Source organism: Podarcis raffonei, chromosome 4 (assembly GCF_027172205.1).
Source record: "Podarcis raffonei isolate rPodRaf1 chromosome 4, rPodRaf1.pri, whole genome shotgun sequence".
Classification (NCBI taxonomy): Eukaryota; Metazoa; Chordata; class Lepidosauria; order Squamata; family Lacertidae; genus Podarcis; species Podarcis raffonei.
In genome coordinates this window covers 64,705,431-64,728,333 of record NC_070605.1, presented here as the reverse complement: position 1 = coordinate 64,728,333, position 22,903 = coordinate 64,705,431, and the positions used below count along the sequence as shown (strand labels likewise).

Sequence of the window (22,903 nt, the reverse complement as noted above, 5' to 3'; positions counted from 1 at the left end):
TGCAGAACAGTAAGTCTCAAAGCTCTGATAAAAGAGGAGAGATGGGACTTGGAGGACTGTTCCAGGTTTAGAAGATTTGCATTAACTGTAGAATTTCCTGTTATATGAAACAATATCTACATTGTTTTCTACACAGTGCATATGTTATAAATAACTCTACAGTTTTCCACTTTCAAATGGTTTCTGGTGTCAGGTCTATGACTAAAATACTTTTAGGCACAAGTGAATAAATTGAAATCTGAATCGGTTCAAGTATTTAAATAGTAATCCTTTAATTTACTTAATTCTTGCTGGACAAAATTTACAATATCTGCGTCGTATTTCAAAGATATTTTAACCTAACATTCTTTAGTTGTGAATTTTTGTAGGTTCTAATGCCTTCTAGTGTTTCAAGTCATTATTAGTTAAGATTCTAGCTTATCTCTTGCTTTTTCGCTAGGTGGTTTTACGTTAATTTTACTCTTCCTATGTGTTTCAGGTATATGCAGAGCTTTCTTGAGCTTTTAGAATATGAAAATAAAAGTCCTGAAGATCCACATGTTTTAGATAAGTAAGTGACTGCTGTTTCAAACAAATCAACTCTGTGGAAACAGTATAATGATCTTCTGCCGTAATGTAGATGAAATCAGAATTTTAGTTCACAAAGTTTGCTGTTGTTTCATGAAAACTTTTTTTTATTAGAACAAATAACTATATTGAAAAAAGACTTAGTTTCTTAATAATGCTGTATTGTATATACTAATGAAATGATCAGGTATCTGTTTGTTATTTCCAGCCTGCTGTAGTTTAAGGTGAAGGTGAAATGTTAAGTTGTAACTTCCCCTTAATAAAAAAAAGAGAAAAATGCTGCCATTGTTTCTAAAGGAAATGCACTGTATATTCAGCCGGATGCATCTTGGAAGTCATCTTCTGCAATTGCTTGTACAGCTAAATTGGCAAAGTGACTTTAAGAGAGAGAGTGTATTTCCTGTGATAAATGAGATTACACCAGGAGTTCCATAAGAAATGGATTTGTGTCTTTGAAAAGCAGTGGAAAATATTGGTTTTATTTTGTGGAGATGATGAGAGTATTAGCTTTGGGTCTCTGAACAAGTGCAGAATCTGGGCTGGATTTAGATTTGATGAGGCCCTAAGCTACTGAAGGTAATTGGGCCCTTTATATGTCCAGCTGCCCTTTGTCTACAATATTTTGTCACTGTTTTTTTGTGTTGAATATATGCTATATGGTGATTTATGGACCTAGTAGGTACCTAAAGCCATTTGCACATGTTGCCATGCAACCAGTCCATGCAGAATGTAGGCACACTTTATATAGAAATGAGCAAACCAGTGATATTTCAGGGAGCAAGCTAGCAGATGGGGCCCATTGCTTACATCATAGGAGACTACACAACACAAAACACTGTTGCTGTATGTAGGTTTTATTTTATTTGTTTTTTATCTTACATTTTGGAAATGTACATCCAGATTTTTTTTCTTTAAATTTTTTGGGGGCCCCCAAGAGAGTGGGGCACTAGGCTATAGGTTGTTTAGCTTATACATAAATCTGGCACTGTGCAGAATCCATATTTCAGAGTATATATAGTTCACAAATAATATTTTATTTTCTACTGTGTCATCTAACATCAGATATGATGAACTTCAAAGTCATCCCCTGTCATTTATTTGGACAGGTATGGTTCACAAAATAACCAAAAGGTCAAGGTAAACAATAAGGTTATGTTTAGAGACAGTGTGACACCCAAGCGGATCATATGCGGACATGTAGGAATAAAATGGCACAAATTCACATGGATGATACTTGAAGTTGAAATGGAGTCCTGAAAATAAACCCATTTTTTCCTCTACTAAAACAGAGTGTTTTTCATAGCCCTTCTTAGAAGGTAGTCTATATAATACAGAGCAAAAATCAAGAAAGCAAACTTTATTTCTTTATATTGTATCTTTATTTGCCACTTCTCTACATGTTAGAGTAGGATGCCCTTTAATACTTAGATCTCATGAACAAAAAAAGGGAATTCTTTTTTCATTTGAAGCAGCAAAGTAGAGAAATGGACTTCTCCTGACCTTAACTCTCAGATCCTCATAGAATCAGCAGGATCTAATCTAGCTGAAGCTTTTAAGCATTAAATAATTTTCAAGAAGGAGTGCTTGTCCAATCAGCAAGCCAGGTGAGTAGGTTAAAACCCTCCTTGTGCAATTTGAAGGTTTTGAGGTTTGGGATTAGGTTGTTACTGTTCAGATTTCTCAGTTATTATTTTTAGAGTAATGGATCATTTGAAAACTGCATGAGGAATTTGCGGAGGTACTTAAGCATTGCTGATTAGACACGAAAATGGCAAGTAAGATACCTTTTAAAAAGGAGCACTCTTTCACAATCAGAAATGTATGTTAGAAAAGTACCTACAAGGAAAATGGACATGATTTTATTACTTGATAGGATAGGTTATATTTACATCATGGCAGCTCTCTAGACTAGCAAAACTTCCCGATACAAGAAAAATGGGAAAAACTGGTAAAAACTGGTAACTTAGATAATAGACTCAAGCATATTCCAACCCCCCTTGCAAATATTTAGTATTGTCACTAGAATATTCAAACTTGTAATTATTGGAAATGAGGGTAGCACTGCCAAGTTGGACCTGCAAAAGGAAACCATGCTGCTTCACTTGGGAGGCTAGATTTCAGGTATTCTTGCTGAGAAGACCTATGAATTTAAGCAGATTTGTACAGATTTGGATTTTTTGCACCTTCCTGTTTTTCCTTGGTAACAGGAAGAGGAAAGAAATACATAGCACACGATCTGCCCCACTTTCAAGTGTGGTTCCTGTTGAAAAGAAAAAGGCTGAGATTCTAATGCTGATTGCTTAGCCAAGGACTGGATTGTGTGGCACAAGCAATGAATCTTGTGTTTATTATTACTGTCTTGGGTATTTGAGAGTATAGTAAAATGTGGTTCCTATTTAATACTCCCTACTTTTTTATCATTATGTACTCATTAATCCCTCTTGTCCCCCTCACCATAATTATGAATTAGATGAACAGCCAAACCTTCAGTAGTTTTATAATCTGTGTCGTACAACTTCTAACAGTACCAGTACTAAATGAATGTTGGGGTGTGTACAGCCATAGATAATTTTAGATGTGAGTCCACTCTGGTAGTGTGTGTACCATATTATGGCTAGATGTTTAGTCTTCTCCCCTGGATCAGTTTTGGATGAAACTTGTTTTCTAGTTTGTAACAGAAGTTGGATTTGTGCAATGCTAATTGACACTTCTTTCAGTCCAGAAGACATTTTCCAATGTTCTTGGAGCAGGGCTATGCACAGTGCTGGTTGGCTGGCTCATGGATCCAACCCTTGTCACCTGAGTATTATTTTGCAATGTAAAACAGCTGTTTGAACAGTGTGAATTTTACACTTTATAATTGCAAAAAGTGGGAAACGAAAGTTTTGACTCCATAAACATGGAAAGCACTTAAGAAAGAAACTAAAGCAGACAGCCCACCTGATTCAACGGGGGGGGGGATGGGGGGGTTATGAAGACGAAAAGGCAATCAGCACTGGATTCACAAGCTATGTGTTTGACCTTTAAGGTGCTGGTGGGAGGAAGAAATAAATAAAACTTGCACCTGCTGCTGTTTACAGGTATATTTGTATGGAACCTTAAGTAGTAATAGCAGTTAAATATGCTTGTATGCACATTAACTTTAAAAAAGTGAACATTTTTATGGTACTTGGAAACAGCATGTTTCTGTTTTCAGATCTCTTCTTCTTGAAAGAGTTCCATGCTAGTTTTTACTAATTGATCACCTGCTATCTTTATATAGATGGCCTAATGTTCTATGTATTTCCTCCCTAAATGAGCTATGTGTGTTCTACTGTGATCAATTTAATATGTAAAATAGTGTCCTTCTGTTCTTTATGTTACCTATAAAAAGGTTGGCTTAGTATTATAGATGGAATTGAACACAACTCTCTCCTTTTGTTATTCTTTTTTCATGCATTTATCATGTTAAGTAAATAGTTGTGTTGTAAATTATAAAAGTGGAAGAAAACGTGAATTTCTGATACTTCAAGTATCAACTGGTGTTTTGTTTTCAGCTGCTTATGCTCAGTTAGTTACAGCTCAAACAATTGCTTGTAGATAAACAGTAGTTAATGTTTATCCAGTATATTTAGTCTTTCATTTGCTTTTATGGCACAAATAAGTGTTATTTATTTGACAGTATCCCTTACTGCAGGCCTCTCATTTTTGCATGTTATTTGTATACCGCCTTCCATTTTCAAAGCTAACTATAATGTCTGCACTAGTATTTTCGCTAGTCATGGTTAAAGCCAAACCACAGTTTGTTGTCGTGTTTAGAAGTAGATGGTTTGAGCTAATGGTGATTAGCAAGCATTACTGGGGCAGAAAGATTGCTAGCCATGGTTAGCTCTGAAAATGAAAGGTAGATTTATGAGGTGTGAGAGATCAGCAATGTAATTAGACTGAGAGTGTATGACTATTCCAAGCCGCTAAGTAGCATTTAGGACCAACCAGGGATTTGAATCCACCCTGACCTGGACCACTCTAGTTCCATACCCACTGCACAGCACTGCAGAGTGTGATGCACTTGTGGGGCCCAGCCTACTAGTGTAAGATTAGTTGGTATAGAAGATCAGGCAGAATTACTTCTGCAACAAACCCAAACTTGATGGCCTCCAATAGTTTCAAGAAAATGAAGAGGGCCCCCCAACTATAACGATATTAAGAGAAATTTGTGCTTCATTTGTCCCTTGGTCTTAAACATAACCATCATAACTTTATTGTAATTGATGCTGCCAAATTTGGAAACAGTCAGACTTCAGCAGCTGCTCTTTTGGAGTCCTTCTGGATCTGGGAGGTTTAATCAGATTATATGTTTTGAAGCATCTCTCTCCCATTTTTCCAGCTCCTTACACAAAGTGAAGAATGTTGGTGATGCAACTATGAGGCATGAATAGCTATTTTATTTTGTTTTGTCTTGCATGAGCAAAACATTTAGCAGCGGCACAATTTAAAATATGCACATGTGGCTCTAAACAGGTCTTGATGAACAGATTGGCTTTCTTGGAATACACAAAACTTTCTGGCATGCTATCTGCAATGTGATGTACTAAGGTATATTGTGGAAAAGGCTCTGGGTAGTGATTGGATGAACTGTTCTAATGCTATAGAGGGGCGGGGCAGATGAAAAGTCAGTCTGCAGAAGGGCTTAAAAAAGAAGTAGGTAAAGGGGACTGAGAAGGCCTTAAAACCCAGAAAAGCATAGGGGCCTAATGCAGATTGGAACAGGGAATAGTTCAAAAGAATATGAATGCAAGAGGTGATCTTTAAAAAGGGCAGATTGGAAGGAAAGTGGACAGGAGATTGAGGCCATGAGTTGCAGAGGTGAGGAAGGCAGATGTTCAAATGATGATATGAAATAGCCAATCTAATATTCATCTGCAGCCAAATATTTTAGTACAATGTGATGGTACTGAAAGTTTTGTATTCTGAATGAATTTTAATGGTGTCATCTGAGATGCAGATTTTGTAGTTAACTGTCACATCTTGTTTCTGATTTCTCTCTCTCTCCAGCTTTTTAGATGTCTTAATTAAAGTCAGGAACAGACACAATGACGTTGTTCCTACCATGGCCCAAGGAGTGATTGAATACAAAGAAAAATATGGCTTTGACCCTTTTGTCAGCAGTAACATCCAGTATTTCCTAGATAGGTTCTACACCAACCGCATCTCGTTCCGCATGCTGATTAACCAGCACAGTAAGTATCTGCTGTCCATTTAATCAGAAGCTGGTCTTCCTCCCACCCCTTCCTTTACCCTCACAATAGTTCTGTGAAGTAGTTTAGGTTGAGAGAATGGGACTGGAGCAAACTCAACCCAACCAATGAGCTTTGTGACTGTGGGGATTTGAACCTAGATCTCCGAGGTCCGAGCTCATCTCTCTTAACTCAAGGGCAGCTAACTCCCATCACCCTTAACCATTGGATATTCTGGTTAAAGCTAATGGGAGACCAACAACATCTGGAGGGCCAATGTTAGTTCCTCTTTCTCTGACTACTACGCCACTCTGTCTACTGTAAGGCAAACATTGTTGTTGTTGTTGTTGTTGTTGTTGTTTAGTCGTTTAGTCGTGTCCGACTTTTTGTGACCCCATGGACCAGAGCACGCCAGGCACTCCTATCTTCCACTGCCTCCCACAGTCTGGTCAGACTCATGTTTGTAGCTTCGAGAACGCTGTCCAACCATCAAACATTAGGCTAGCAAATAGACTTAAGAAGTTGGAACAACTTTACACAATTTGTGTCATTCACCGTGTTGTGTGCAGCATTTCATGCTGTTGTGCCATTCGAGCTGCTTAAGTTTTTAAAAGGATCTGGGTATGAGGGAGCTCAGATATAAGTGGGGGATGGGAGAAAGAACTGGGGTTTTATTTGGCATAAGGAGAAAGACAGTGTTGGAGCAAGGGAAAAAGAAACATCCTGTCTCAAGCAGGCTTTTCCTGAATATTTTGTTATTAGCTTCTTGACACTGGGGTGGGGTGAGGGAGTCTGGAAAACAGTTTCCTCAGAAAATAACTGAGGTTATGGATTAAAAAAAAATGATACAAGGCAGGTTTCTGCATCTGTTATCTGGCGAAGTCAGAAAGGGACACTAAATGGATGTCTGTGCTTGCTTTGGCATGAAATAATATTGCAGCCTGTGCATCAGTCAGAGAGCAGTGCCATGCAGGGTGTCTCCAAGAGCTGAGTGCCAAGTCAGTTCTCAGCAGGCTGTGAAAAAAACAAATTATGAGTTGCATCTGACCGCCTATCAGTTAAGGAAATCTAGCCTTCATTGTTTTGTCAGTGTGACTATGCTAACTCCCACCCACAGTCTAGTTAGCAAATGCACAGAAGGAACAATTTTTTTGCAGCTATAAAAGTAGCATTTGCTTAATATCAGTCTGTTCAAATGCATTATGAACTTGACCTCAACTGCTGAAGTTATTCTGTGCAAATCATTCCTCTTATCAGTATTGCTGCGGTGATTGCAAATAGCTTTTGTTTGCTGATGTTTGAACAGCTGTAAATGTTTCCAATCAATTGACCCTGCTTTCACCAACCTGGCACCCTCCTGCTGTTTTGGACTGCAGCTCCCATCAGACCAGCCAGCACTATCCCACTTAGTGCTGAGCCTGTTCCTTTGCTTTCAAGTGGAAAACAAGAAGGTTAAATGCAGAGGAAGGACTCACAGAAAATTATGACTAGCCTTGATCTGAAATACAATATAGCTAGCTGGAACAGGCCCTAGAGCCATGTGGCAGCAAATGGCAGCCAGAAATTAGTGAGACATAGGGCTAGTGAAGAGTGACAGGTCCTATTGCAGCAGGCCTGGTAACAGTTGTGCATTTGGGGGCTAGATTAATAATTTTTACATCCTTCCATAAATGCTGAATTGCGCAAAGCTAACCCTGCTTCCAAATACTAAAATAACTATGAGTCTGATGGAGGCAGACCATCACATAGAGAGTGGTAATTTTCTTGTAATAATATACAAGAAAACTTTAAAGCACATGTTGCCATTCCAGATTGTATATTTTGTTGTATTCCTGAATACACTGCAGTTCACATTCAGTTTACTGAATAATGTTCAGATAATTCCTTTACCCTTTGTGTCTCTTTGGCTATGTATAGCTTATAGCACAAGGCTATACATGAGTCCCGTGGGGGTTATTCTCAGATAAATGGATATAGGACTGCAGCCATTGGCTGCTAGCAATGTTGAGCAAGATGTTCCCAAATAATCATTGCTAGTACTTTCTCCGCTTCCCAGACTGGGATTGCAGCAGCTGTCAGTCAATATTTTCTAGAGTTGAGCCAAGTGAAAGTCCCAAGTTTTGTGAATGCTTTTACACCCTTCTTCCCTTTTTGTTCATGCAGTGGGGACAAGGTGATAATCTCTGTTGACCCAGAAACCAGTTCGATTTGTTATGTTATGCTACACTGTGTGGCAGTAATAAAATAAAATAAAATAAAATAAAATAAAATAAAATAAAAGTAAGTTACACATTTATTTTAAATTAAGTTAAATATAATTAAATAATTAAATATACCGTATTTTTCGCCCTATAGGATGCACTTTTTCCCCTCCAAAAATGAAGGGGAAATGTGTGTGCGTCCTATGGGGCGAATGCAGGCTTTCGCTGAAGCCTGGAGAGCGAGGGGGGTCGGTGCGCACCGACCCCTCTCACTCTCCAGGCTTCAGGAAGCTATCCGCTAGCTGTGGGAGAGCTGCACGAAGTCGCACAGCTCTCCCACGGCTAGCGGAGAGCTTGCCTGCACCCAGAAGCTTGGGCCGCGCTGAGCTCAGCACGCCCCAGGCTTTCGGCTTCGCGCAGCTCTCCGCTAGCCGTGGGAGAGCTGTGCGAAGTCGCGCAGCTCTCCCACGGCTTGCGGATAGCAGCCTGTTCTGGGGGATGGGGTCGGGGGAAGCTCAGGCTTTCCCCGCCCCAGCCCCGCACCTGGGGGGGAAAATAATATTTTTTTCTTTATCTCACCCCAAAAAAACTAGGTGCGTCCTATGGGCCGGTGCACCCTATGGGGCGAAAAATACGGTAATTACTGCTTATCAGTATGAAAGAAAAGGAAACCAGGAAACATGGCCATATGCACATCTTGCCTATCTATGTTAGGTGGTGATGGGTTTTTTATATCCATCTCACACCCATCAAAAGCAAAGTTTTGTGATCAAAATGCAGCACAGCAGTAGTATTTTTTGCCTTTTAAAAGCTTTAAGATGTGTTACTCACCATTAGATTCCATTACCCTTTAATTGTTTACAAAATGTTATTTCAATTAATATCTACCTTTCCTCTCATTTTAGCACTACTTTTTGGTGGGGTCACTAATCCTGCTCATCCCAAACATATTGGAAGTATTGATCCTACGTGTAATGTAGCTGACGTAGTGGATGGTAAGAGTAAACACAAGTTGTTTTTGGAACTTTGATTGCATGTGTAATGCCTTGAACCATTTCTAATGGTAAATCCCTCATCTAACAGTCAGTAGCCTCTCCTTTTCCTTGTAAGCTTTATCTATGCACTGATGCCACCCATGGTTAAGGGTAATCGGCTTCTCCCAAAGCAAGAGATGCAAACTCACTTAAAATTCTGGTTAATTTGGGGGTCCCATTCAGTGGTGATGCAGGTGTAACACTAAATCATGGTTAAAACTAACAAACGAAGGGAAAGAATTGGTTCCAGAAAGGGAGGGAGCATGAAATTCCAGAAGGAGACGTGTTATTTATTTATGTTAAAAAACATAAATCAAATAAATAGCACAGACCCATTGGTATTGAAGAGAGCTTGTTCTGTAGTGTATTGATATTTCTTGTCACTAGATGGAGGTATAGCATAGTTAAGTTACAGAAAATATATCTTCAAGACATTTCTGAAGTTACTTCAATTTTCTATTTATATTTTGTTCCAATGTGATATATTTATGGGAGGCAAGAAACCCAATTATTTGCAGTTATATTATTATCATTCACTGTGCGCTGGAAACAAGCTGGGTATACATTTGCTTGCTCAAATAGGTTTGTCAACTCTGAAGCTGTACTTTAAATGCTTAATATCATACAACTCTCTTTCTCGAATCATCTCCCTAAATTCTACTTCCAGATAGTGAAAGATGCCAATTACATTTTTGTGCACAGTCTCTAAAATTGTTAATAATTGCTGGAGTAGGTTAAAAAAAAATAGATGGCATGGTTAACCATTACTTTTTGGGAATGGGTGAAAGAACTGAATTTGAAAATACTTCCTTAAATCTAGGGAATACATTACATGCTTTGCTTTGTACATGCCTTCTATGTAGAACTGGCAAAACATGAAAATAAAATTTATTGTAGTTTTAAAACAAAGACTTAAAGCTACAGAGCAAAAGTAGAGCCTCACTTCTGGCAGGGATTAGTTATGTTGCTGTTCATTTATCCTTGGTTAAATAAAATGGAATGAATGTGTTTTTTTAAAAAAATGTGTGGTTAAGGTGAATGGGGCATGTATTTTTCCTCTCATGGAGCCAATAGTAGCTTTGGGGGCAGAATTTTGATCTGAGAAATAACACAGAGGGAGGATGCATAACTCCCCATTCTTCATTCCTGCTTCTCCATTTAAGTTAGAAGCCTGTTTTTACCTCAGAGGATCTGATTACTTATATGTAGTTTGGTCCTCACAGGACCAAAATAAGAAATCTAAAAAAATAAGAAAAAATTATAGCTTCTTGAGGTACAGAATATACTTATATTGCCATTACTGCATAATTCTATAAGTTTTTGTTTTCTTCACTCACAGATGCCTTTGCAACAGCTAAGATGTTGTGTGAACAGTATTATCTGGTATCACCCGAGTTGGAAATTGAAGAATTCAATGGTAACACTGAAATTCATTGCTTTTTAGCATTCTTATAACTATCTGGGCTTTGCACTTTCTAAGGATCTTTTATTTTATTTTATTTTATAAAATTTAATCACAACATTCATTTTGACTTAAGAGCTGTGCCAAAGTTATGGGTATAGCCAAAGCAAGGGAAAGTTGGAAAGAAACACTGCATTCTGTTTTCCAACTTTTTTTGGCCACATTTTTTTTTAAAGTAGCTAGTAAGACTGCAGCAGGTGGATTTTTAAAAATACATCTCAGAGTTTAAGATCCAAATAGGTTTTAGAGGATTGAACATGCCCAAATGAATGTTTTGCTTTTTGCTTTTTGGTGACAAATCCCTCTACCATATTACAAACTGCTTTTCAAGCTTTCCCTCCTATTAAAATATGGTTTACCATGCCACATGGAAGCTTCAGTTCAGGAAACACAAGTGTAAAGCTCTCTTGTATTTGTGGATTTCGCTTTATATTCTGGTAATTGAGTCTACAGTCATGGAGACACATGATCTTCTTAAATCACTAAATGTAATTAACTAAATATGATGACACCACAGTTATTTTAAACATGGAAAATCTGAGCTAAGTGTGCGAGTGAAGGCTATTGCATAGGGCAGCATTCTCGGTTTGTTCATACAGGTGCTCTGTCTTGACTACCAACTCTGCACTGGCTTGACATATTTGGTGTTTCATATTTCTGGGAATCAGAAAGGTAAAAAAAGAAAAAAATCAGAAAAATTAAAAAGTATGATATCTTATGCTAGAAAATGGTAATTTAAAGACATCATAAATTGAATTTTCAGTTATATAAATGGTTTCTGTTTTCTAGCTAAAGCACCGGGCAAGCCTATTCAAGTAGTCTATGTACCCTCACATCTGTTTCACATGCTTTTTGAATTGTTCAAGGTAAGTAGAATTGTCTCATGGGAAGGAGGCTAATTTTGCTTGCCTCCTTTTTGAGTGCACTGGAAAAAATACTGAGACCAAGCATAGTCATAAAGATTAATGCATCTGCCCATTTTTGTGTGAAATGTTACCTGTGATCCTCATGTGCACAAATGGCCTTGATTTAGAAGAATAACATGTCATTCTTCCTTGTACTCTTCCACAGAGTGTTCACATGTTAGGCAAAATCTGTAATTGAAAAAAGGGAATTTGTGTAATACATTATGGGTCTCTTCTCCTTTCATATAGAAGGTGAAGATTTAGAAAGTGAAGGTGTAAACAGGTAAAGTTAGTGATAGAAGACTGACACAGTTCTTTGGTGGCAAGTGTTTTATTCTCCCAAGTAGTCGATTTTTATGTGACAACTGTGGCTACATATGAAACCTACTGCATATCTGTTCATAGGGAAGGATAGTCGTTATTGTACACTGTTACCATGTGTGATTTTAGGTAGGGTCTGCTGGGATGAGGCTGTTTTAACAGTTACTGATACTAGCAAACATTGTCGTTACTGCCACTTAATACAGATTGTTACTATCTATATTTTACATTAATCAACTGAGCTCAAATGAACATATCCAATAAAAGAACACAGTTTGAAGCCATTGCAGGGCTCTGCGAGTCCACTGATACACAGCATAGGTTCTGCCATTCAGTACAGTGTTGGGGCAGCTTGCTTTGTATGCTGGTGATCCATTACCCACAAGAAGCTTTACTATAAAACCATTTCTCAACTTCTTTGTTAGATGTTATTTTTTATTAATCCTATGTGTAAATTTTATGTGAATTTAGTATATTTTTAAATAAAGAAATTTAAAAGTGGTCTCATAGGTTTGTACATCTTCTAATATTGTTGCTTAATGCTTATTAAAAGCTTCAGAAATTTTAATAATAATTCTATTGTTTATACCCTGCCCATCTGGCTAGGTTTCCCCAGCCACTCAGGGCAGCTTCCAGCAAAATACAAAAAATAACAAAATGTCAGACATAAAAAACTTCCCTTCAGATGTTTTCTAAAAGTTGTGCAATTCTTTATTTCCCTGACATCTGATGGGAGGGTGCCACTGCTGAGAAGGCCCTCTGCCTGGTTAACACTTCTTTTTCTTTTTCAGAACTCAATGCGAGCTACAGTGGAGTTATATGAGGGTAAAAGCGAAGGCTATCCACCAGTTAAAACCTTAGTCACTTTGGGTAAAGAAGATCTATCAATAAAGGTACAAATTTGCTAAACAATTTTTGCTGTAACATCTTGGGCAAAAGCAGATTTATACACCGCTTTTTTTTCTTAAAAAAATATGTTTAGGGGTACTCTCATTTTCCTACTCATACTGAAATACTGCACCTCAATGAGGCCCAAGTTAGATTCACAAAATGTTTAAGGGTGTGCGTATTCCTGTGTTCTCCCAGGAAAAAAGCACTGGTTTTATGTGGTAATGGGATAAGAGCTGTGTGTTTGTTTGACAACTACTTTGTCAGAGGCCTAGTTTACAAAGAGGGAGAGAACTTCAAAGATTATTATGACTCTTGTTGCAGATAGTTATTAAGTAGGCTACAGAGAGGTGGTGTGTTTTTTTTCCCTCTTGGAAAGGAATCCATCCTCTCCACTCCAGTCCTTCTGACTAGAAGTTCAGAGTAACTTTCACATTTCCTTATAGTGTTTAGCTACTCTCTGAATTGAGCAGGCACCTCTTGCATGGGCCATATCATTCATTCCTACTCTGTGCTTTCAACTCTGTAGTCAGGAGAATGTTTACTAATCTAAGGAAACTTAATTTTGGTGTAGTTTAAAGCAAGGAGGAGCTAACCTTTTAGATTTGGAACAGCTGATCCTGAATTCACTTTGAGCCCTAGGGCTCTATTCTGTACATCTGATGTCAGCCCATAGTTTACATGGTGAATGCTGCTTGTGGACAGACAGATACCATATTTTTCGCTCTTTAGGACGCACTTTCCCCCCTCCAAAAATGAAGGGTGAAAGTGTGTGCATCCTATGGAGTGAATGCAGGCTTTCACTGAAGCCTGGAGAGGGAGAGGGGTCGGTGCGCACCGACCCCTCTCGCTCTCCAGGTTTCAGGAAGCTATCCGCAAGCCTTCGGAGTGCCGCGGGAGTGCCTGCCGGGCTCCGAAGGCTTGCGGATAGCAGCCTGCAGCCCAAAGCCTGGGGAGCTCAGCGCTTCGGGCTTCGGGCAGCTATCCGCATCCCTTCGGAGCCCGGTGGGAGTTCCCACCGGGCTCCGAAGGCTTGCAGATAGCAGCCTGCAGCCTGAAGTGCCAACTCCCACTGCGCTCCTTGGTATTTATGCAAGTGTTAAGTAACTACCTCTCTATTATTAATAGTATAAACAGTGTCCTTGGAGGGCATTTTGTCTTAATGAAACTTTGGTTTTCTTCTATAGATAAGTGATAAAGGTGGTGGTGTGCCACTGAGAAAAATAGATCGCCTATTTAACTATATGTATTCAACTGCCCCCAGGCCTAGTTTGGAGCCATCAAGAGCTGTACCTTTGGTAAGTTCTGTCCTGTAGGCTAATGATAGGCTAACTATTCCCAGAAAATACTTCTCATAGCTTTATGTTATTTTTGCCTTTTCCTGACACCAACTTTGTCTGAAAAACATAGGAGTCAACACAAGCTATTGTTTGACTGCCAACTGATGCAGTATATCTGTAGTAGATCCTAGATGAAATAATAATGATGGTCAACTAAAAACAGTTCCATCTATAAGGTGCTGAATATTTATGATTTCTTTTGATGCATTATGTGGTTATGTACACTGTATACTAGATGTTTCCTATGATAGCTGAATACATTTATAGTGGGATGGCTTTCTCTCAAACTTTGTTATTTACAGATTCTGCATATTTTTAAACAATAGAAAGTTGATATTTAACTTGGTGTCCTCTGTTAGTTTAAATTCTGATATGAAACATAATCAGGGTGGAACAGCTTAGCACAAATGAAGAAATGTGCAGGCTCCCAGAAGGAAAATCACAGCCACTTTACTCCTGTTGTTCTGCTACTGTGCTGCACTGACATAAGTTATAGCTTGTTGTCCTGACACTACCCAGACAAACCATGAACTGTAATCAAAGCTTGTCCTATGGTTTACTTCTTGTGACCTGGTTGGAAGAGAAATATTCTCAGACATGATGGGATTGGTAAAAAAGAAAAGCTAAGAGTTAAATCTTTCCAGAATACTTCAGGATTATTTATTTAGTTGCTTGTTTTGCCATATCACAAGGTTGGAGACTCCTCAGGATTTTGTTTCAATATTTGGTTTAATAAAGTAAAGTTCTTATGGATGAGGACTGCCTTTTCACTGTATTTTTGTATTGTATTTTAATATTTATTGATTGAATGACTTTTATTAATTGTTGTTGTGTTCATATCTTTCTTTTATTGTGTTAGATATTTGATAAAGTCCTAGCCTTAAAGGCAACCTAACTTTTTTAGAAAAACAAAATCCCATGAAGCTTTACAATGACTTTGGGTTAGTCACTCTTTTGCAGTGAAGCAAATATCTCAGAATTGTTTCAATAATAAAATGGGTGGGGGCAGGAGGGAGAGAGAATCTTACATGGCACCTGAACTCCTTAGAGAACAGAAGGGTGGTGGTAGGTGGTATTCAGCTAAGTTTTAGTCACAGTAGACCTAACTTAGTCATGTTCATTAATTTCAGTTTTTATACTCAGAGTTAAATTTAGTTGAATACTAATACAATGTAATAAAGGTAAATAAAATGAAACTTTTAAAATTACAATATTTAAACAATTGTAGTATTATGTTGGAAACCTAAATTGATAGGGTTTCACTCTTGGGTACTGGAATGAAGACAGAGACATATTAAAGGATTGATGCCTGTCAGTTTTGTGTGCAATTACATGGCATGGATTTGGGGTCATATCAAAAAAGTTTTATTCATCAGCTTTGACTTGAAGCATAGAGATGGAAGATGGCTCTAATGAATGAGCTGAGGTTGTGAGGGAGAATCTCTGTGATATACTGCACACTTTTAGGTCATGAGGTGGCCATGTCCCAGTTGCCTTGTGGACCATACTATGAGAAAAGAATCCTTTGAAAATAATTGCTTCAGTTCCTTTGCAAGTAGTCTATATGGTAGCTATTTTTTGTTGATTTGAAAGGCATTGTGTTCTATCAAACATACTTGGAGCACAGTTAGGATGTTATATATCTAGAAATACTTTTTCTGTTGACAAAATTGCAAGTCTTATTTTCTCTACAACTTTCTTCTTTCTTTCATTGCTTCATGCTATCAACAATAATTGATCTAGTAGAGTAGAGTGACCAAAGAATGCGGTTCCAACTCTCGCTTTTTTCGCATCTCCTATGTGTAGAGACTGCTGTGAATAACAATCTCAAGTAATAAACTACCATCAGAATCTCAGTACCACTGAGCAGTGACTGAGATATTGCAGCACTAACCGCCACTGTAGAGATTCATGAAAGACTATCAACTTGCCTGGGTGGCTTATAGATCACTGTCAGTTCCGCTAATGTAACTGCATCCTTGGGAGCAAGACAAAATCCACATCCTCCTAAAGTCTCTGCAATCAGATTTGCTGTTCATTAGTGCATGTTGTCAAAATGGCTTTGTACTATTGTGATTTTTCACTGTTTCTCAAATTCAAAAAAAATTTCTATGACCTGAAAGCATACTGATGTTCAAGCAATCTAAACTTTGAAAGGAAAAAAAATGGCATTATAGTATATATTTATTTACTATATTTTTTGTTCACTTTCTGTAGAATAGAATCTAAAGAAAATGAGAAATTATACATTAAAAGTATAGCAACCTGGAAATGTGTTCAGAAATCAAAGAAAAGTCTTCACCCTCCAGTGAAACATAATGAATGACAAAGAAAGCTGCCCTTTAAATGCTATTCTGTAGAACAGGAGGCAAATCTTTTGTCCCTTGTGCTACTTTGTTGACAGCATTCAGAGCGGGGTGTCATTCTCAGTTATTAGAGACCAGAGAGAAGTATTTTAGCAACGGCATTCTGTAAAGTATAATTGTTTCATTTTTAAATCTTACATTATCCATTTTTTCTTTAGGCTGGCTATGGTTATGGTCTACCAATCTCTCGTCTTTATGCTAGATACTTTCAAGGAGATCTCAAACTTTACTCAATGGAAGGTGTGGGTACTGATGCTGTAATTTATTTGAAGGTAAATACAATGACTCCTTTAAAGGGAGTGTTATTGGCAAAGCTGTATTTTCTTCTGCTGACCATAAAAGCTTCATGGCTAACACAGTGCCGGATTTAGGACGGTGTGGGTGGTTCTCCCATGCAGGGTGCCGAGCCAAGGGGGCACTAATAATCATCATCATCAATAAAGCCAACCCTATATATGGGTACCTACTCAAAGTTAGGCCCCAGTCAGGAGGGCAATTGAGTTGCATCAACTATGCCATAGTGCACTTCAGAGCATGCACAGAACAGAAAGTGAGAGCCCCCCTCCCCGCCTTCTATTCTGTACCTGCTCTCAAGTGCACTAACTTCATGAAAAGTTAAGGGAAGGGGAGGAGAGGAGAGGTGATCAGCAAGCTCTTGTGAGGAGGTAGTTTGTGATTCTGCCACCAGCTGATTGTAGATGGTGCTTTGATAGGCGAGTCTTGGGACAGTGTGTTGCAAGTCGCAATTCAGAAAGCAGTATTCAGTAATCAGTAACAACTGTCCAAAAGGAATTATTGTGAAAATAAGAAATATTTGGTGTTGTGGCAAAATTAGTCTTCGCTCAGGGTGCCATGTTACCAAAGTCTGCCCCTGGCTAACTAGGAACTCAGCTGCTGTGCTTCATGCTTTGAGTATATGTATTAGAAGTCATAAAGAGGGCTTTAGCTTTACATAATTGGCCTTGCATTATTCAACAGTAGGTAAAGCTGTATGTTGCCTTTGATGTCATAAAACTAAACATTTCTTCACAATTCTTGACCCTTGAAACTAGATATACAATATCCTTTTCATATCAAAGTTCACTCATCCTTTGTTTAATTAAACTCTTCTTTATAGTAACTCCAAGGCAGGTAGCAAAATGTTTCCAAATGAAACAGCATCACCAATTAACAAATATTGGGATATTATATCCTGGATGGAAACTCCAGGTTTGTCCTCCTTATAAGTCTGTTCCCGAAACTTGATCGTGTTACTTTTTACCCTTTCTTTAGGCTCTTTCCAGTGAATCATTTGAAAGACTTCCAGTTTTCAATAAGTCAGCCTGGCGACATTACAAGACCACCCCAGAAGCTGATGACTGGAGCAACCCTAGCAGTGAACCCAGGGATGCTTCCAAATATAAAGCGAATCGATAACTCACCAGTGTTTTCTACCTGGATGGCAACACTTACGTTCAGAAATGAGTCTCTGCTTTGTTCCAAATCCCAAAATCCTCTAATCCACAGTAGTCAATATTTCCCTAGAAAGACCTGTTATGGGACTGAAATAGCAAGAACAGAGGAGATTTTCAAAGACTGACATCATGCATTTTTGGTGTGAATTATTATAAATACTTTGCCAAAACATGCTTGGTTAGTTGAGTCACAAGTGACAAAATGGATTGCACTGTGATTGCAGTTAGATTATACAATTGTATAGTTAAAAGGGTACTATTTTTTAAAGGTCGGTTTCTAGTCCTTTGTAAGAATTGGCAAAATTGTTTTGACTCCCTATTTGACAGTAGTGTCTTACACAGCAATATAATGTAACACGCATATTCTACTGTAGTTGAATGTGTGCTTAAACTCACATTGCTGCATTTTTATATGGTACTGTGTAATCCTACATTTAGAAAACAACTATGGGAGCTCTTCTGGTCTTGTCACCAAAACCAGTATACATGCTTAGTTCTTTCAAAAGTTATTGTACTTCAAAGTGATTCTTTCCACAATTCTAAAAGTTCATTTCTTTAGTGTTTACCAAACTTTCTTGTAAAGCACTAAAACTTTGCAATAGCTGTCCTGAGGTGCTTTCTTTTTTAAATACCATAAAGAACAGTAGCATGCTCATCAGTTTTGGGTACCTGAAACAATTGCTACTGACCAGGAAGAGAGAATTAATTTGGAATGTGAGATTCAGCACAACAAATATACTTTGTTGTAGGGAAGCACATAAAGAATCAAGCCAGTAAACATTTGGGGATCCAGCTAGATACTAAAAGGAGGTTGGCTTTAAGATATTGGTCGTTTCAAACCCATTTAATAGTAAAACTAAAATAATTCGTAAAAGGATTTTAAAAATGATGTGAAACCTTAGTAGACTAAACATTTGAGACACTGAAAATAACTGTCTTTTAAAAAAAAGGTTTCTTCCAAGAAAGGGCATTATGCTGAAAGCTGAAGACCTGCTTGAACCGAGTCATTGTCCCAACCGCTGCATCTGATACTAAGGCTCTAAAGAGCGTAGAAGCATGGGTTCTGGCAACACCTTTTGACAGGAGCAAAGCTAGAGTGAGGAGTGAGGGTATCAGAACACCAAAATACATTCCTCGGTGTCTGTGTATTATATTTGTATGTGAATTGTTTTGACAGAATATGAAACAGAATTTCTAATTAAATGCAGTTTGGTCTGTAAGGAAGACAAAGAGAAAGTTATGTTGACTTAAATTTTTAAGTAGCTGGTAAAAGCTTCTATACTATTCTTTATTCAAACACAGTAGAATGCTTAATTGGCAATTAAATCTGAGTACCCCAATTCCAACTGAGACATCTGAAAAGCATTACTCTTAAACTTACTGGGTTTGCATACCTTTGCATCAGTGGCTATTATATGCATGAATTTTAACCATGTTTATGACTGTTTGCAGTGTTTGCACTTACATGTCTTTCTGAGCAATATGTTCAATCTTTAAACTCTAAAAAATATCCTCATACATGAGATCTATGTACATTTTCAGTGACTCAAAATTCAATTGTCAAACTGATAAAATTACAAAATATAATAACTGCATACAAATATGACCAGCATATAGATCTCCTAGTTTATTAGTGTGTAAAGACTGCCACTCTTATTTGGAAGTCATATCATGGTACCTTAATCTAACAATGAGGTGGATAGGATTTGCCATCAATAAGATGTTTGTTATTTCTTAGCTTTTAACTTGGGCATGATAGGAATGGAGTAGTCATTAGAAGGTATATTGGGGGGGGAATCAATTCAGTAATGAGTACAATTAGATTAGAGTCAATTATTGCAAAATAATTCCAAAACACCAAGCAACAACAGTAATAATACTTAAGCACATTTTGAGTGTTCACAATGCTCTGCATACTTGATTTCAGTAAAATGTGGCCATGTAGTTACAGTAACTCAAGCAGTACTTGTACCGTCCTTATTACCACTGTGTCTTACCCTTGGTAAGTGAGACAAGCCTATTTGAAAGCCCTGGCTAGACCATTCTTACCAAACCTGCGATTAATCCAGTGGTGCATTATCTGTTTCTTGATTACAGGATCAAAAAGACCTATTGGATCCCAGATAATGGGATCAGTTTCTTCCTCCCAATGTTACAGGCTTATTTGCAAAATGGTGCATTAGAGTTGATGCCTGGGGCCCTTGGTGGCTAAGGAGACTTTCCTCTCTATCACTGCTCAGTTGTAGACACTCTATGTTGTCCCCAGCAGTGAACACTAGTGTCTAATTCTATGCTCTCGTGTGCTGATGCAGCAGCTAATTAAGTAGGTCTGTAAATCACATTGACTTTGCATAATAAGCTAGCACATTGATTAGAAGAGAGGGGCAAATTCTATGAATGTTACAAGTAAGTATGCTTGGGGGGAAATAAGGGGGGGTAGAAACGGTTACAAATGAATCAACACACATTGAATTCAAAGGGATTGAAGAATGGAGTCTGCTGATAACTTTTTCTTTTTTCTAATTATGATTTGAAAGTCACTTTAGAGTGAAATAAACTGAGAGGATCACTAACACTGAAAGATTTTAAAGCAGGAAATGTATCCCTTTATATCATATATATTCCCTTAGGAAGCCACAGAAATACTGATGGCTTTAGCAGTTTTAAGTAGGCACCTTCTGCTCTTCCCTGACTTCACTACACTGTGAAGTATATTGGAATATATTGACTGTAAAGAAACCTTACAGAGCGGTTTCTGGGGAGGAATAAAAGGGAGCTATTGTCTCGAAGAGATTTAAACACACAAGTATGTTTTTCTCCTGAACAGTTAATTGAAGGATTTAGATTAATCCAGCAGCCATGTCAAAATTGAGCTTTGCCGCAGCTGTGTAAAAGACACTCACTGAAACATACAGTAGTTGCAAATGGCTTACAAACTACAAAATTACTTTTAAAAAAATGAGAGATAAATATTGTGCCCATTTTATTTCTAACAAATAAATAAGGCTGCCTTAAACTTCAAAATATACCAGTGAGGTAAGCAATAAAACTGGTTCTCTCATCCAGCTTCTTTGTAGAATACAATAAGCATTTTTTAGTAATACTCAAATTTTGATACCTTTTTTTTACTGCTTGCCTTTTGCTATTAATTTATTTTAAATCATTTGGATACAAGGCCCTGAAAGGTGCTGGACTGATGATACATTGTCACAGATAATACAAAAAGTTGGTAGTAGAGGTTACTTTGGGTAATATCCCCAAACTTGTGCGCTAATTTTTTTATACCTTCTGCACTATAACCCAACACTAGTCCACTCTTGTGTGAACATAGTAAGACGATCCAGCAAATTGTGTGTATGCAGCCTGCTTCTAAATGCAGGACTGTATTGGGCCACTAATTTATTACTGGCATTAGAAGTGGAATATAGCAGGGCCTTTTCAATCCTGTTCTAAAACTATACAGACATGTTGGAAGCAGTTCCTCTTGAATTTCATTTTCCCTATATTAGGCTAAGACAATGTGTCAGTGAAGCTGCACCCCATCCAAATCTGGGTTCCTCTGGGGGTGTTCAACTCACCCAGTCCTCAAAAAGCAGCACATAAATCATAATCTCTTACTGTTCTTCTCTTCCCTCCTTACATGTGTTTTTATGGGAAGTTTTATGGTGGATGTGAGTGCGCCGTATAGCTCATCTCCTTGAACTCTGGCATTTTCTATCCAAACAGAATTGGAGAAAGTTATCTGCTGCTCCCTGGGTGCTGGGAGCAAAGACTCAGCATCTGGAATTATGTCTGAGACAGAAAATATTTTCCATATAGGAAAGGTTTTATAGGAAATGGAGCTGGCAGTGGTTGGAACACTAAGCTTCAGCTGCCAAAGAAACAGGATGCTGCAGGATTATCATGCCCATCTATGGTCTGTTTATCAAGAGTTATCACGTTTCTTCCTTACGGGCAGCAGCAATAGCAGTGCCAAACCTTGGCAAGGATGGGAGGAGGGGTTACCTGTCTTGGAACACTCCCCCTCTGGGGACATTGCCCTCCCCACAATAGTCTTGAGAGCCTAGGATTTAGAAGTATCACAAAGTTCCTTCCATCATTGCCTTCCCAACTGAAACTGGTCTCCCAAGTGCACAATTTGTAGGTTATCCTATAGAACCCAGAGTTTACATCTGCTTTATAAACCACTTTAACTCTGGAGTAAGCCTACTGAAATAAAGATAAGTTTGTTTTAATGCAATTACCTTGTAGTGAAGTCAGTTGAGGATGATTGCTTACAAAAGCCATTTATATGGTATTTTAGTTTTATTAGAACCAGACTTGGAGAAGAAAAACAATTTGCTGCATATTTATTCAGGTGGAATGGCTTGAAAAGTTCGTAGCAATGGTTGAACAGGAAGAGAGAGGAGCATGGCTCAACATGTATGCACTGCATGCTGAACTTCCTGGGTTCAGTCACTGGAATCTCCAGCTACAAAGGTCACAGGAAAAAGTGATGTGAATGACCTCTCCTTAAGAAATTTACTGCCAGAAAACTGAACTGAAATGGACCAATGGTCTGACTCTATGTAAGGGAAGTTCATTTGAACTTGATTGGGTTACAGTATAAAAGAAGGGAATTCTCAAAAAGTCACTTTTTGAGGTGTTCTAAGCAGATGGATTTCTTAAATGCTTCCTGTAGCTAATGTTAGAATTCCAGATCTGCAGTATGCATCATTTAATTGTAAATGTTGCTTCCTTGTTTTTCACTGTGCAATAAAAAAATAAAATGAGATTCTTTGTCAGTTTTATGTATAGCTTTTTTTGGCTGCAACAGGAAGCAAATTTGCTTTGAAGCTAACCAACTGAAAACTGGACTTCCAAGTAAACATTTTAAGATCGAGATGGCTCACACTTATTGACAACTAAATTGGCTATATATAAAATTATTCATATTGTATAAATTTGCCCTGTATATCTGAGTTTTCTGTCAAGATCCTCGGGATTTTGGTTAAATAAAATGAGACATGTAGTCAAATACCAATAATGAAATACAAAATACTTGAAACCTTCCCATAGGCATCTGATTGACCACAATGAGAGCAGACTCTTCTTACATTATGAAAGGTACATGTGTGTATAAATTCTGGCTTCTTTCAAACACAAATGG

The 22,903-nt window shown here is 38.0% G+C and overlaps 1 protein-coding gene across 1 annotated transcript in view; it reads left to right on the top strand.

Moving 5' to 3' along the window:
* The window catches only part of PDK3 (pyruvate dehydrogenase kinase 3), a 44,872-nt gene extending 22,334 nt beyond the window's left edge, over positions 1-22,538 (top strand). Inside the window, exons 3-11 of the mRNA XM_053387012.1 lie at positions 479-550; positions 5,602-5,786; positions 8,890-8,979; positions 10,358-10,435; positions 11,270-11,346; positions 12,498-12,599; positions 13,782-13,892; positions 16,459-16,572; positions 17,573-22,538. Of these exons, the coding sequence (XP_053242987.1) occupies positions 479-550; positions 5,602-5,786; positions 8,890-8,979; positions 10,358-10,435; positions 11,270-11,346; positions 12,498-12,599; positions 13,782-13,892; positions 16,459-16,572; positions 17,573-17,716 (973 nt within the window). The 3' untranslated portion in view covers positions 17,717-22,538. The remainder of the gene's footprint in view (positions 1-478; positions 551-5,601; positions 5,787-8,889; positions 8,980-10,357; positions 10,436-11,269; positions 11,347-12,497; positions 12,600-13,781; positions 13,893-16,458; positions 16,573-17,572) is intronic.
* The last annotated feature ends 365 nt before the right edge of the window (positions 22,539-22,903 follow it).